This window comes from Aspergillus candidus (assembly GCF_002847045.1).
Source record: "Aspergillus candidus strain CBS 102.13 unplaced genomic scaffold BDW47scaffold_107, whole genome shotgun sequence".
NCBI classification, from domain to species: Eukaryota; Fungi; Ascomycota; class Eurotiomycetes; order Eurotiales; family Aspergillaceae; genus Aspergillus; species Aspergillus candidus.
The window spans coordinates 1-15,592 of record NW_020194112.1 but is presented as its reverse complement, the minus strand read 5'-3'; the positions used below and the strand labels follow the sequence as shown (position 1 = coordinate 15,592).

Genomic DNA, 15,592 nt, shown 5'->3' with positions numbered 1-15,592 from the left:
TGGTCAATTGGACAAGTGAGCTGTCCCAGGGCATTTCAGAGTTTGCGAAAGGGGTTCTCATGATTTCAACCAGTAGCATACCTCCTCAACATGCAAGGTCGAGGATGGACGAATCGAGACATAAATCAACTTTACCCAGAAAAGAAAGAGAGGTATTCGAAAGCATCTTGAGCCTATCGGCACAAATCAATGGAAAGCAAGGACTTGGTTCTCTCTTACTGCTAACAAGAAGAGAAGGAAAGTAGTCGAATTCAACGGGTTCAATTGCAGACCATGGTAATGTGTGCAGAAGTCAGGCTCTCGTCCTAAGGCAGCGACTCCCAGGTCACGCCCCGCCATGTCATTTCCGTGGTTTCCTGTCGGTCTCCAGAATCTCTCATGTCTTCTCTTCTGTTACTTGTGGGGCAGAAATCTCTCCAAACAGACACAACCCCCCTTTTCCACAACCAAGGGACCTTGTGCGCCCCTATGACACCCAAGCTAGAGTGGTGAAATGGCCATCTCCTTGCAAGGCCAAACGAATCTAAGGGACCATGGAGGGAACTGCAACCTATGATCTCTAGTCACGGGCAACTCCAACCTTCTCTATATCTCTGGCGATAGAAAAGAATCATGGGAGGCCAAGCAGTACAAACGGGAGGAGACCGCGGACAAATCCCGGAATTTCTATGGGTCGCTCCGAGCTAATGGCTTGGTAAGTTGGTAGACCTGTTTGTTGCCGCCCTTGCCGGTCCAAGGCACTTTGCCAGAGCATCGGTGAAAGTCCGTGTCCTTGGCATTGTCTTGTTTGTCTAGTGCCATGAGACGTCCATCTAGTGCCATGAGCCATGGGCAGGGCAGGGATTGGTATAGGATGATCCTGGTAATCCCCCCCCGATCGTTTAAACCTACCCCGTATGCCAATTTCTCGCAGGCGTGCCTCCCTCGGAAATACCTCCTCTGCAAATCTACAAGAACAGATTTGGTCACGCCAATCAATAATCATTTTATGGCTCACCCATTACGAATTACCTGGAAATTTAACTTAAGGGGATGTACATTATAACCCAGGTAGAGGCCAATCCTCATAACTGTCCAAAAACCCCTCTATGACCCCTATCTGGCTGGTATGACTACAACGCACGGAAGCTTTGGGAGGGGCGCTTGATGTCCAGTTTCAGCCATGGTTATCAGTGGAGAAAAAAAGGCGCAATTCGAGAGGATCGCCACGGCAATTGTCATGGGCCGTTCCACATCTTTTGTTGGGCGACCATCACCCGGCGGGACCGATTTGCCAATCCGATTCTTTAAGGATGAACGGAAGGTGGGGGCATAATAGACGATCAGCAGGGATGGGAACATGCTAAGAACACGGGCCTGAGTTACTTTCGACCTAACGGGTTCTCATCACATCTGGTTCAGTCCGCCCAGAGAGATGGCAGTCGTAGGTCTTCTTTTTTTTTTTTTCTCTCTTTTGTCTCATTTCTATCTCATTTTGAAGCGGAAACACTTTTCTTTCAAGTTCATCCAAAGTCGTCGATAGGGAAAATTTCCTGATAGAATTCCCCGACAACGTGGGAGTTGGAGGGCGGTAACCACGAACAATGTCGATCCCGCGCACTAAACTCACTATTGCACTTAAGGTTCAACCTAAAAAGTCGCATATGACGTCGATGCTAACGGGGGAGAAGTGTTCTCAATCCTTCCTTATCCCCTCTGTACATCCAAATGATCACTGGTGTGGTCCGACCCGTCTGTCTAGTGAACGCCCTGTGATTTTTCCCGATTCTCGACTGCTTTATAGAATCAGGAGGCGGGTCTTTTTTTGCCAGACTATTGAGGCCATTATCCAGGGTTAGAGGGATGATCTAGACACTATCACTCCACGTGAATGATGGGCTGTGGAATAACTGGAGGACTTGGAGATGATGGAGCACTCCTGTCCAAGTGAACAGCACGCAAGCCCTGATTGGCAGAGCTCTTCCTATCCCCAGCCCCTACGGCGTATAGTACATGCCGTTAGGTTTGATTAAGGGTCCTTGGAGACTTCGAGAGAAATTGTCCCTGAGCAGCTAACACCAAGGTAGTGCCTTAACCGGTGGGGCGGCCCCGGCATGTGGTTTCCAATTGGTCTTCCGAACGGGATTGAAAGCTTATTCACTAGACTCCCGGAGCTTAGGCCTCGAAACAATAGTGTCTAGTGGGGGCTTCCTTTGATTTGGGGTGCGGTAATCCAATCAGTGTGGCCCTGGACCCCAGACAACGATATGGGAGGCAACTTCGCCCGCGTTGATCCCTATTGCCCTCAACGCCGACGAGGTTGAACTGCTCAGACGTCACCGTTCCTCCTTGGGTTCCATTGCTGATACCCCTGATCTACAGATGTCGACTCCATTGGAGTCGAGAGGTGAGGAGATTCAGATTCAGGGGAAAGGGGACTGGCTGTCCGGGGTCGACATTTACTATAAAATGGCCAGTCAGGTCAGCTCTGTATCGCTCTTCTCTTCTTCATCCATCAATCACAAGTCTCTCATTCCAGTCACTCCTTATTCTGTTTGCCTTCGCAGCCTTTCATTCATTATTCAAACTTAAAGTCTTTCTTTAACAACCAAACCACCATCAAAATGAAGTTCACTGGAATCCTCGCTTCCCTGGCCGTTGCCAGCACTGCCTACTCCGCTGCCATCCCTTCTTCGCTCGACTCCCTTCCCGTTGGGCAGCTCAACGTGGTGACCGAGAAGGTCTCCGGCGTCCAGGGCCTCCTGGGCGGCCTCCTCGGTGGCCTGCCTCTGGTCGGTGACCTCACCCAGAACACCCAGCTCAAGAACCTCAAGAGCGGTAAGTTGCATGCCTTTAATCGTATTAGAAATGGCACAGTCTAAGATCTAACCCGCTTGTCTCCACAGAACTCTCCGACCTTGAGACCACCCTCAAGGGCCTGTCCGGCTCCGTCAGCAAGCGCGACGGTACCGAGCAGGTCACCCAGCTCGCCGAGGGCATCGTCAAGAAGGCCGAGAACAGCGCCCTGGAGGTCGAGGGTCTGACCAACCTCCTCTCCCAGCTCTCCGGCTCTACCGGTAAGTATTTCCGATCCAGAAAAAAAAAACACAAAGCACAAGAGTGTCTAACTAAGATGTTTCCCCAGCCGGTGTCCCTCTCGTCGGTGACCTCCTCGACGTCCAGGGCCTCCTGGGCCTGCTCTAAACGGGCATCTCACCCGTTTTCTTCCCGGCCGAGTGATGTAAGCCGTGGGGAGCCTCATACACACACGACATCGAGAAGACAACGACTCTCGCCAGGATATGACGCTCAACGCTGCGATGGTTTCGGAACTTCATTTCTGATATAGATATTAAAGCCGGGCATGGCTTTGATATCTTGGGGAATGGGAGACTTCGTGTACAGTTACCTCCGGTCTATAATTTTTCTATTTCGACGTGTTTTATATTTCGAGCTACGCAGTCTTCATTTGTCTTTCTGTGTAGTTGGGGTTTTGATTTATTTACATATATATATAGTTAGAACGGGCTCAAATCGTATTTGCTGGCAATATAATTGTTTAATTTGGCATTTTCAGTCTGAGATCTAGCATTTCTGGTTCTAGTTGTGGACTCCTGGTGAGCACTCATATGTCCTTGGTATTGTGGAGTGACTGCAATCAGTCAACATGTGACTTGCAGTCCTCGCACAATATTCGTATTTTAGTCTCGTCTTCAACCTTGGAACCTTTTTTGAGGATTCAAGTCATTAATATCATCGCATCTTGGATTGTCTTCCATCCGTGATTCCCCAGGTATGTGCCTGATGGCAAGAGTGATAGTTCCTTTGTCACATCTTCTAATAGTATCCAAGAAGCTGATAAGTGTCCGGTTGACCAGCAGGAGCGGTAAAAGCAAAATAAACCGTGGCCTGTCGAATATTAGAGATGGTTCATGGCCTTGTTCGCATGGCTATTTAAAATTCTATGTCCGTACCTCCTAGTTCTACCTAGGCTGTCTGCTACGGTTGCAGGTTTCAAACCATATCCTCTACCACCACGACATCCATCCCATGATCGTCATCGATACTGTCACTCTTTTTTATCGGTTTCACCGATTGAATTTTACCAATTTCAGTGGAACTGCAAGGTTGCATGTGTCTACTGTCAGAAATACTATCAAAAGAGGTAAACGTCCAGGCAAATAGCCCACGAAAAATCTCAATCAATAGATAGGTATACTATATTTACGCCCTACAGTAAGCCACACGTCCCAAATCTGCCCGAATAAACACTAACTGTCATATTCCCAGATAGAAGACAATGCGTATTCTCCACCAAAGTGGGTGAGCGTCAACATCCTGGAATACGGACATCGTGCGTACAACCTGTCGCCCAGCATATCTACACTAGGTAGGTACCTTGTTCTATTAGGGAATCCTAGTCTCAAGACCAACCAATCACTCCCGAGCCAGATCCACCAAAATAGGATTCTGGAAGGATGGGAGAAGAAGAAAAAAAAAAACCAGGTGGCAAGACGTTTGGATCCTGGTGGATCTCAATTTGTTCGATGGTAATTCGGGGTATGTTCCATCGTAAGAAGGCAGATCAAGCTAAATCGCTTCAAGATAAGCTTAAAGTGAGAAGCGATGGACTACTGCAGTGATGTACTCGTTCGTGTGGCAAATATATGGCTGATGATATATAGGTCGTCGAGGTGGTAGTTCTATATCTACTCTAGATGGACTACACCTTCGGAAACGAAACACTTGCAATAATGCTTCGACTATCAATTCCAAGAGATAAATGGTCAATAAAACCCATACCCAAGATCTCCCAACAGATACCACCCCCAAGTGCCACGAAGTGGAAAATAGAAAAAAAAAAAAAAAACAAAGAACCGACATGAAACCCCTGCGACCTTCACAGCCAGCCAAATATTCCGCGGCACGTAATCTAACGGCGTAAAACAACCCACGTAATTACACAACACAATTCAATACCGACCCCACAGCCGGGACGACCCGCGTGGGGAACCAAGCTAACAGCGATAGAGCGTCGTTGAAGGATCCACATTCCAAGGAAACAGAGCATATATGACGTCATTGTGACGCTGGAGTTGGCGTGTTGGCCCCCAAATGGTGGGGGTACGATGTGATCTATTCCTGTTTGGTTTCGCGCTGGGGGTATGATACGGGTGGGATGGTATTTTTTGTGTCTTTGTCTATATGCACGCACATATTGTTTTACAGAAATGTTACATACTGGATATGCGGTGGCATTTTACTTGAGATACTAGATATCAATGTTAATCTTAAGACTAAATTCCGTGAACTGAGCTTTACCTTGTTCCTGAGACTGGTAGGTACCTACCTAAGGTAAGTATGTGCCAAAAAAAAAATAGACACATCTACCAAAGTACCAAATACGAACGAATTTAAGGTTAGGTTATGACTACTATTTCCACCCGCCACAGGGACAGGGACAGGGACAGGGACAGCCAGCCCATTCGTCGAAGCTAACAAAAAGAAGCTTACCTAAGGTAGTCTATTTCCACCCACCTATCTGCTGTCATCTGCACAACTGACATCACACAACAACCATCTTGAAAAATAAGGATCGCAGTGGACCGAAAGAAGTAGCTCAAGTATGCCCAACGCAAGGACCTTGCTGTACCAAGCAATATATCAGATCAGATCCACCTTGTCTGCAGTGCGTCTGGCCCCCTTCCTTCCGCTGACGCTGGGCAGGGATGGGGCAACGGCTACGTAGGTGGGAAGGAGGGAAATGAGGAGGGGGAGGGGGAGGGGTAAGGTGGGTAGATATTTGAGGGATTTGTATGTATAGAGGTTCTCACGGCTTGGTCTCGGTCGGGTATTATACTATCTATTGCCATAGGTATATATCGGTTTGTTTCTAGTCAACAATGGACGGGCAACTTAAGGCATTGGATGAAGTAATCTGTCGCAAAGATCAGATCACATCCCGGCATTATGGACTGGCCTTGACGGCTATCTACGGTTACGTCTCAAAAGTGGAGGTCTGTCTAAGGTAAGGCTGAATCGTATATAATGAACCTATACTTTATTTGCATGCAATCACACTACCCCAGCGCTCGCTCCAATAGACGCGTCCCTGACGCACAATGTACTTGCCACACCACCCACGGCGGACAAAGTCCCCGTAAGTTAGTAACGGCAGGACCGTATGAATCCAAAACAGCTTCGAATGGGTCGCAGAAGGAATATCGTATTCTCGGATGTGACACAAATTTGAGGGTTGGGTAGGATGTTAATATCGTGTGCGTTCATCCGTCAAGTAGCTCCTCCAGGTAGAAAATAATGAAGCTGTCGATCGTGTATCTTCAACACCCCATACCATATCCAGAATATTGTAGAGATATGGCACAAGGAGAATGGAAAAAGAAAGAAAGGTAAAAGGGGGAGGAAGCCCCCAAAAAGAAGAACAGAATGCTAAAAAAGAACAGAAAGAAAAAAAACAAAACAGACGCATATAACAACAGGGTATCATTGAACGGAGACTCGTGTATTATCCCCGCAACCAAAGTCCCAAGCAGTGTAACACCTGAACTCCCGATGAATGAGAGAAAAAAAAAAAGGGGGACTCTTTTCCGAACCTCTCACACCACGCACCAGGCGCCGATTGAATAGCAGAACACCACCCAGGAGAACAAAACAGTCACTGCTCCAAATGATGAAAAAAAGCACATGATGAGACTGAAATGAAGACACCCAAGGTAAGAAAAAAAATATAATGTAATAACAAAAAAGAAAAGAAAAGAAAAGAAAAAAAAAAAAGTCAGGTATTGATTAGTAGCTCAGCTTGACCTCGACCGCTGGGTTTGGGCCCCCCGGGCTGGGGATCGAGTTGTCAAAAAGGCATGTCTCGGAGAATTCAACAACCATGTCTTGACCTTCGGGAAGGTCCCGGATGACGTCGTCGTCGACCTTGATCTTTAGCCCATTCTGATTGATACGTAGAACGCGGACAATTCTCTGGGGATCAAGAGTCTGCTGCTTCTTGGAGATCTTCTCGATGAGGTCTCGGACGGTGCGTTCGGTCAAGTATACTGCGCGGTAATAGTCGTCCTGGTCATTTCGGGGGAAGCGAATATAGAAGCATGCAACTAGAGAACTGTTAGCCTTGCCCATGCGTGTGAGGGTATTCCCAAAACTTACTAGGTTTAGGGCGTTGTTCCGCAGGCGGCCTGTACGTCGGGTCAATGTCGACTGCCTCGATGTAACCCATGGGACCATTGGTCTCTCCACTGGCGGGTTTCTGTATCTTGACTGGGTGGTTTAAGAGGGGCAGTTCTCCATGGATCCCGGAGCCTGGTCGTGAACTCTCCGAAGACGCGTTCCCCGCGTACCCAGAGTCGTAAAACACACTCGACGGTCGTTGTAGGGCTGCGACCGGCGAATTTAGCGACATCGCGCTCGTTGGTGGAGACAAGGCCTGGAACGAGGATGGAGTTCCACCCCTATTGGACTGAGCTTTGCTAACACCATCCTTCTTAGCAAAGTTGCGCGCTTCGGGAAGTTCAACAGGGAACAAGTCCGGATCATCTTCGTCGTCACCTCGCAGTGCGAGGATGCTCACAGGCGCGGTAGAGGTGAACATCTCTTGCATCGCTGCCAGTTTGACACGGAGGTCATCTTCTATTGACATTCTTTCGGACCCATCCTGAGAACTCATGGACCATGTTCGCTTGTGCTTGGTGATCTTGTTGGGGCGAGAATCCGGATTCTTGAGTGTCAACGGCGCATTGGCGCGCTTGCGTTTGCCGTAATTTCCGGCACCCATTTCAGCCTGAGCAATTTGCTGTCGCAGCTTTTCGATCGATTTCTTGACGTGGGAGACATCGTTCGACAATTTTCGCTCGGCTCCATGGTCCCGGAATAACTTAACTTGGCAATAGCACACCTCTGCGGGATTTTCGGAAGGCGATTCAACATTGTTGGGGACCATTTCAGTCTTAGCACATAGCCTGACTGGGATTCCCTTCACGCCCTTGGAATGGCTAAAGTCCGTAGAAAGGAAATTGAACCGGACGGAGATCGCACAGTTCGATGATCCCATCGCCGGGTTTGCGGTCCACGTGACACAGAATCCATCGAAAGAGGAGCTCTCCACTTGAATCTGTCGGTTCTTGTATTCTTCAGAGCCCCCCTGGATTGGGTCCACATATTCCACTGCCTGCAGCTTTCCGCCTCGTTGATGCGCCTCGTTGGTTCCTCGGCCTTCTTTCCACAGTTGCCAGCAAGAAGCCGGCTTTTTCCTCTGTTCTTCTTCTTGAAAAGAGACGCGGATGAAAGTACGGTATCTCACTGGCTGCGTAGTCGCCGATGGCGGCGCTGTATCGGTAACGAAAACGGAGTAGGCTTGGCCTTTGTTGAGATATGACACGGGGATTTCGCTCTTGTCCTTGACCATAGCGGTCGGAGCTCGTAATGTGACATGGTAGCGGAACCTGGGGATTGGTTAAAACTTGTCACACGGAACAGGCATATATGAAGGGGTTGTTGAGTCATGACTTACTTTTCAGCAGGGTTCTGGGATTCTAATCCATAACTTGCATCCTGCATCGAGGAGGTGACCATGTGCGGAGAAAGATTCCTCTGCATATCCATATCATTTAAGGATATTTCCTCAGACTCGTCCATGCCATCATATCCGGAATCCCGGTGCATGAATGCAGCGGGCGCGAACGACGGTTGAGATGGCGCGTACGGATGTTGGTTCTGGAATTGAGGCGCCATGAAATTTTGATCAAATTGATTCAAGGGGATGCCGGTTCCGTCAGCGTTGATGGGTGCGCCGACGATCTGCTGAGGTAAAGACAAAGGCGTCATCATACTCAGGCCCATGGTGGGAGTATGCAGGTCACCCGCTTGGTTATGATACGCCGCACCGATCCCGCCCGAGTTTGGTGTGTAGTAGCCATGTGCTTGATGCAAAGGATTCATAAACGTCAGAGCATTCGGGTCGATGAATGACTGCGCCATCTGCGCAGCGTGGGGTGTGTTTTCGTCGAATTTCATGGTGCTCTCCATGCTGAGCCTGATACAGGTGGATAAACATTAGCGCTGTGATCCAAGCAAGGTTTAGTTCGAGAAAACTTTAACGAAGACGAAAGTCAAAGGAGATCGGTAAAAGGTTGCAGAAGATAAAACAAGAATGAACTAAGGACATGATCATAGTCCAAAAAAAAAAAAAAGGAAAGATACCTTGCTGGTGTAATAGGTCCCGCCGGACTTTGGTTGTAGGGACTGCCATTGTTACTTGACCCCGGAACGATGCCGGCGAATGTCCTTTGGAAACGATTGATGAGCTCATCGTCTGGCTTCTGGGTATTGTTTCTATATTGACAGGAAACCCTAACCGTCAGACCCTGAGCTATGCTTTGGAACGGGGGAGGGAATTTGACAACTTACCGGTTGCGAAACATTATCTTCCGGTGGGAAAAAGGTGCCCAGTGTTCGCGACGCCGTCAGAAACGGGGGAAATTAAGAGGTAGAGAAAGTCGAAGATTTGCAAAACATCCGGACCGGCAATGAGTAACTAGCGATAAGGTTTCTGGATAGGACGTGAATTGTTCGTTTATCGAAATGGATGGACAAGCGCGTCGTGCTTTCAGGTCACGAAAGTTGCGATCGAGATAACCAAGATGGCCCCACTCAAATCGTTATCAAGAGGCGGACAATCACGTATGAGACTGGTCTCTCAGGATCGAATGGTAGAAATGACCTTGAACAGGTAACAGATGGTGTGGCGGTTGTGAGGGAGAAAAGTTTCGAATGAATGTGGTGGTGAGAACTTCAGTAGCTGAGATAATCGAGTACGATGCGAGACAAAACAAGATAGAAGTGGGAACTCGGTTCTTAAGTCCAATGTAGTAAATCAATGATGTATTTATTTATTTAATTTTTAACTGTTTTTCAGGGCGTTGAAAAAAATTAAAAAATTAATAAATAAATAAGAGTGATAATAGGCGGATAAGGAATGGATAAGTATGGGGCGGGTTGGTTGATGGAAAATCACAGACGATTCTTGAAGAGTAAGTAGGGAAGAGGGGGGGGGGGAAACGGTGGTTTAGAGAGAATGGATGACTGATGGAGGGGAGGGGGAGAAGCCCGATGGAGAGAGAAGCCCCCAATAATATTGGAATATGAGAGGGGAAAGGGTGAGGTGTGGAGGAGAAAAAAAAGACAGTGGAAAGTTAAGGTAATGCAAGGTCGAGGCAGACAGCGGTCCCAACAATAATTAAGAATATTCTACTCGGAAATTTTGTCCAGGAAGAATGTGATAGTCCTGTTATTAATATAGAAAGAGAAAGCGAAAGGGGCCACATGGGGGGGAGGAGGGGGGTTATGACGTGCAAAAACAGTTAATTCAATGATTCAGGTAAAAAAGGGAAATAAGAATCAGAATAAGGAAAGAATGGGAAAGAAAAGAAAGGTAGAGAGGGAAAATAGTAAAGAGAGAAAAAAAATGTCATTGTTATCCATCCTATCACCCGAAAGGATGCTTTTTAATTTTTTATTTGTATTTTGTATTTTTTTATTTTTTATTTTTTCTAATTTATATTAACTTTAATCAGTTTATTCAATTTATTTTCTTTTATTAAATACGGTGGTTTTGATTTGTTTACATTATTTTATTATTATTTTTTTTTATCTATTTATTTATTATTTATTTATTTTATCTACCGTTCTAGAAAGCCCGAGTACTATGCATGGGCTTCCAGAAAGAGTCTATTCGTTATCATTATCGGGCTGGACTGTGATGATACCTTGGGTCTGGAGGTGGAGCTAGAGCTCTGTCTGATAGCATTGTGAGTAGATGAAAAATACATTGGTACCCGTACCAGTATTGATGTATTGATCGTACCTCTCTTATATCAACCATCTACTTCCTACATCAATTCTACCTGATTTTTTAATTTCCTGTGATATCAATCAAGTCTATTTACGCTATCTAGGGAGTACTTCACTTGTTACAGGAGACAGGTGATTTACCCTAAGGCGTTGTGATCACATAGTATGATGGATAGGATGGGAATTGTCATTTATGAATTTATGCCTGCCATCTAGGAAGGAATAACAAGCACTAGCCACCTAACTCCACATGTATTACGCTCTACGCAATTACTCCGTGTACTACCATCTAAAATAGTGTGATATTACTATCCAGATCGACTGGCATTAGAAAGTCCCCAGCCAATTCCTACGAGATTCCTTCCGCATGATAACATTCATCCAGATCGAAGTCCTCCACATACCATGTCCAAATAATACGCCCCAAATAATATATCCCACCCATGTCCAAAGGCAGTCGAAGCCGTTGATCTCTACAAGCCCCAAGGTATCCCAGCGTTTATCAAAAAATACAGCCGCCCATACAAGGTACCCGTGTACCCTGGTACCCAGGCGTCGGATCATACCCATATGTGGACCCGACTGGAGGTATTTAGACTCATTAAGCCTAGTGCAGTGATGACTGAGGCACGCAGCCCACCGGCACCATTGCTGGAACGATAGCCCGCCAATGACAAGTCAGCGATCTACCAGCTTCTCTTACCTAAGGTGGACTTTGACACCTCAGGCCTTAAACGGTCCGCTTAGCGCCTCGGTCCATCACGTGGCTGATTATCCGACTGGCGGGCTGGTTTCCCTGAAGCACAGCCCCAAACTGTACTGTGGTACGCAGACTCTAAGTAGGTTCAGAGTCTGGATGTATGGGCCCTGGAACCTTAGATTTCTGTGTGCCAATCATCGGATGGGAGGGTGGGGTGTAGGACGGTAGATGCAATGGAATGTCGTCATGCGAAAGGACGAACGAACGAACAACATGCTCTAGTGGCGAGTCTCATCAGTCCAGAACCGACTTATCGTCCGATGTACAAATACGGCTTGGGCGATGGATACACGCCACCATTATCTGGCCAGGCCAGACGTCCATTGCTTTTCTAAGGAGCCAACGACCGAAAAACTCAACACGCCACCTTCAAACAATGGAACCCGTTTACTTCTCCGCCCATGGACCGAACCCCGTGGCCCGGATCTCGACTCCGGTCTTTCGGCTGATTTACATCGAATTGAGTACCGCAATGGGGCAAAGAGATGGGCGCTTAACAGCGAACATGGCTATGAGAAAGTTGGGATTATACGGCCAGCACATCACACCTCTCTGTTCTACATAATCAAATATGCAAGGGGCTCGATCTGTCAATGTACCGAAATGCGAGATCGTAGCGAAGATTGGCGGGATCGCTCGTCGCAAGTCGATTTTCGATTCACCCGGTGTCCTAGTCTCCCCCCGTGAGGTTCTTTTCTCTCTTCCTCAGAACCAGGAAGCTGCTGAACGGGCGAGCGTGCCTCGGCATGGCTATGGCGCGACAACAGACAAAGCTTCGAGGGGGCGGGCGTTGACAGGCCCCCCAAATAATCGATCCACTGGGCTGGATCTGACCTGAGCTAAAACCTAGATACCTACCTCTAAAGTATCTTAGTACTGACCTCGTCGCTGTGCGTCTCAGGCCTTGCGTCACATTGCCGTTTTTGTTCCCCTTCCTCTTCTTTCTTGGCCAAAAACAATTTAGATTATACCTCAGCCTTATCACCACGCGGGGTGGTTCTCCTTGCGTGTGATGTATGCGTTTTGGTTAGAGCATGAGTCAGTATGTATATGTATCCAGGTGCTTGAACAAAAACCCCCTTGTCAATATCCAATCTCTGCCTCAAAACAGCTCGCTAAAAAACCCCTATTATACAGTGAATCGATTCCATCGGTGAAACCCAGTACATCACTCCCATACTCATATCCAGCCAAAGTGAGCCACAGTCCAGCCCAGCATAGACCTCCCCAACAACGGTAGCGAAGCAAAACAACCGGCTTGGCAAAAAGAAAAAAAAAAAAAAATTGGCAGAGACCAGTACCTGAATTAGGAACTATCGAAGCCACCATACAATAGTCGTCCACCGCCCCCGTCCTATTCTATTCATCGTTATTCAATAAGGAAGGTCAGGTGGGGAAGGGGGCTCCATCATCTGCATCGGCTGTGGACTGGCTTTCCCGGGCTTAAAACATACCCATTCATTGAACGAGATGAACCACGGTTATGGATGGTGATAATTCTATGCTTGTTTTGTAGTTCAAATCCCGCTGATGGATTTTCGTGGAGAAGGGTCTTTCTTCTTCGTGGTTAGTAGAAGCGTATTTGGGAGAGTCGAGACTCGGGTGATTGTGTTATTTTTCTGCCTTGTGGTTGAAAGATAAGAGGGGGGGAAATATACGGGGTACTGAACTATACCCTGCAGGGTTTTCAAGCGCATTCGCCACTTTCATACAATACACATACTTTACCCAATATAATGTTGTACTAACCTCTACAGTATCAAACCCTAGCCTGAACCGCCGTCCAATCTACAAGCAGAATAATTCTACTAGAATTTCTGGTTGGACAAGCCTCACCAATCACAATATATCGATAACCAGCCACAATAGAATGGCGTGATGATAATCATCACATTAAAACCAAAAAACATCAGTGCTCCGAGCATCCCTGCAACCCCAAGCAGTGCGGTTAGTCCACCGCTGCAGAATGAAAGGATCACAAGCAATGCAGATTAATTAAGAGCAGGGGGGCGCGGCTTCCAGGCATCGAATGAGCGGCCATCGGGTCCTGCACCCGGTGTCATATCGGCCACTCGATCCTCACCACCCGCACCCCCTGTGGCCCTTGCGCCCCTCCGTCGTTCGTTGTGCCGGGAAGCGCAAGGCTATCATTTAAGTGAGAGGGTCAGGTGGGTGACTGCTGGATTGGTTCTTTTTTTTCCCCCACCCTCTGGTTCAGTAGCATAGTTGATATTCGCTTCGATATTCTGCATACAGGTCATGTTTGAAGGTGTAATTGTAATAACAGTAACCATGGTGTATGACACCCAAATAATACGTAGAATGTAACATACTACTCAACCCACTCCGTGTCACATTCTCCGCGAATAAACTATTCTGGAGAATATATGCGGACAAATAACGTCGACGGCGTCAAGCCACCAAGCCAAGAAAACATCTGTCGCTTCAACCTCGGCAATACACTACGTTACTAAAGAAAAAAAAAAAAAAAAAAATATTAAGGCAATCAAACCTAACCACCAAATCAGGCAATCTGGGACCATCAAGTGGCGGACTGAGGTTACACATTCCTCGAGGCTTGATAGGGCGGTAGGTACCTGGTCCACGGGTACGGGGGTCACTTTGTCTCAGGAAAGGCCAGAGGTTGGAGGGTAGCTAGACCGACAAGAACAGCCACGCGCCAATCCATAACCGATAAAGTGTGCCCCAAGTACCTGGTACCTACGGGGGGTTATGCTGGGTACTCCGTACTGGGTACGCCGGACACGGGCTCCGGTAAAAAGTCCCGCAAATCAGACACACGGCTTAGGGTCCGGAAAAATAGTCGTCCTTTCCCCAATATTGATCGATTACAATGGGTCTAGTCCACTGTTTACTCTGCTATTCGCCCTGTAGTATGTTGACTTGTCGAGTGTAGTAGGTTTGATGGACATGGGCCCATAGGGGCCCCATACCCACGGGCGTGAGGGTGGCTTAGCTTCGCTTGGTCCAGATGTTTAAGGTCCACTGTTAACGGGGTTTGCTTTGGGGATATGTTACTTTGGGAGATGTGTGGATTGTGGATGACTAGGTAGGAAGCTTTTAGGACTATCAATATCTTCGGATGCCCAGAATCTCGGCTTCAATCGTTGGCATAGGGGTTATGTCATTATGGCGTAATGGCGTTTTTTTTTTCTTTCTCCTTTTTTTGGTTCTTTGTCATCACAGGGCTGAGTCAGTTCCTTGGTATCGTTGCGCACAAGGTACATACTCCGTAGTACATGCTGGACACGACTCATGCAGTACAGAATTCCACAATTCCACAGACTGACGTGGGATTAATCTATTGCATTTTATATCATTGGGAGGTCCATATCTCTCATCCTTCCGTACCTAACAATAAACAGCCATCTGACACAAAACAGCACACTACCGAGTTACCCCATAAAAAGAAAGATACGAATGAGGATCAGATCTACAGAACTACAATCCATATCTACCCCACAAGTTACAGCACGCAAATGCAGTACACGCCTATTTCCGCATGTAGAAGGTTGTAGGTAGCACCCAAACACCTAGCTACCACTAGCACCTCCATCCCTACAGGGGTGCTATAAGCCAACATTCAAGAGCAGTAAAGATGTGATGTGATATACAACACTCCTGACCTACTGTAACCATCAGTCATCTAAAGATCCCACCCCTCTCCCCCAATAATCACGGCTACTCGCACAGTCCCCCTGCGGTGAGTTACCTGCGCCAGCTGTTTGTTACACGCGTGCTCTGGCTCTCCCATCTTCCCCTTCGACATCCACATCCACAACTTGCAGTTCGCCACCTTACTAAGAATCACCTCCAGCCCGAGTTCCACATATGATGAAATCTGTTCAATATGAATAATGACAATAATAATACCCCCGTGCTTGAGCCTTTTTCTTTTTGTTTCATACCCCGATTGGAGTGTTTATTATTCATCGTGTTTCCTCCCGTCTTCCCGTG

General features: G+C 47.4%; 2 protein-coding genes across 2 annotated transcripts; one reads left to right on the top strand and one right to left on the bottom strand.

Annotated features, from left to right (window-relative positions):
• The first annotated feature begins 2,221 nt into the window (after positions 1-2,221).
• Positions 2,222-3,308, top strand: BDW47DRAFT_7159 (uncharacterized protein). The gene is made up of 3 exons (XM_024819679.1): positions 2,222-2,817; positions 2,886-3,056; positions 3,125-3,308. Exons 1-3 carry the CDS (start codon positions 2,604-2,606, stop codon positions 3,181-3,183), a joined length of 444 nt encoding a protein of 147 aa, XP_024667180.1. The 5' UTR covers positions 2,222-2,603; the 3' UTR covers positions 3,184-3,308.
• A 3,328-nt stretch (positions 3,309-6,636) lies between these two features.
• Positions 6,637-9,810, bottom strand: BDW47DRAFT_7137 (grainyhead-like protein). Its single transcript, XM_024819673.1, has 5 exons — positions 9,412-9,810; positions 9,205-9,336; positions 8,516-9,037; positions 7,156-8,447; positions 6,637-7,103 (listed from the first exon to the last, which is right to left on the bottom strand). Exons 1-5 carry the CDS (start codon positions 9,423-9,425, stop codon positions 6,787-6,789), a joined length of 2,277 nt encoding a protein of 758 aa, XP_024667179.1. The 5' UTR covers positions 9,426-9,810; the 3' UTR covers positions 6,637-6,786.
• Between the last annotated feature and the right edge of the window lie 5,782 nt (positions 9,811-15,592).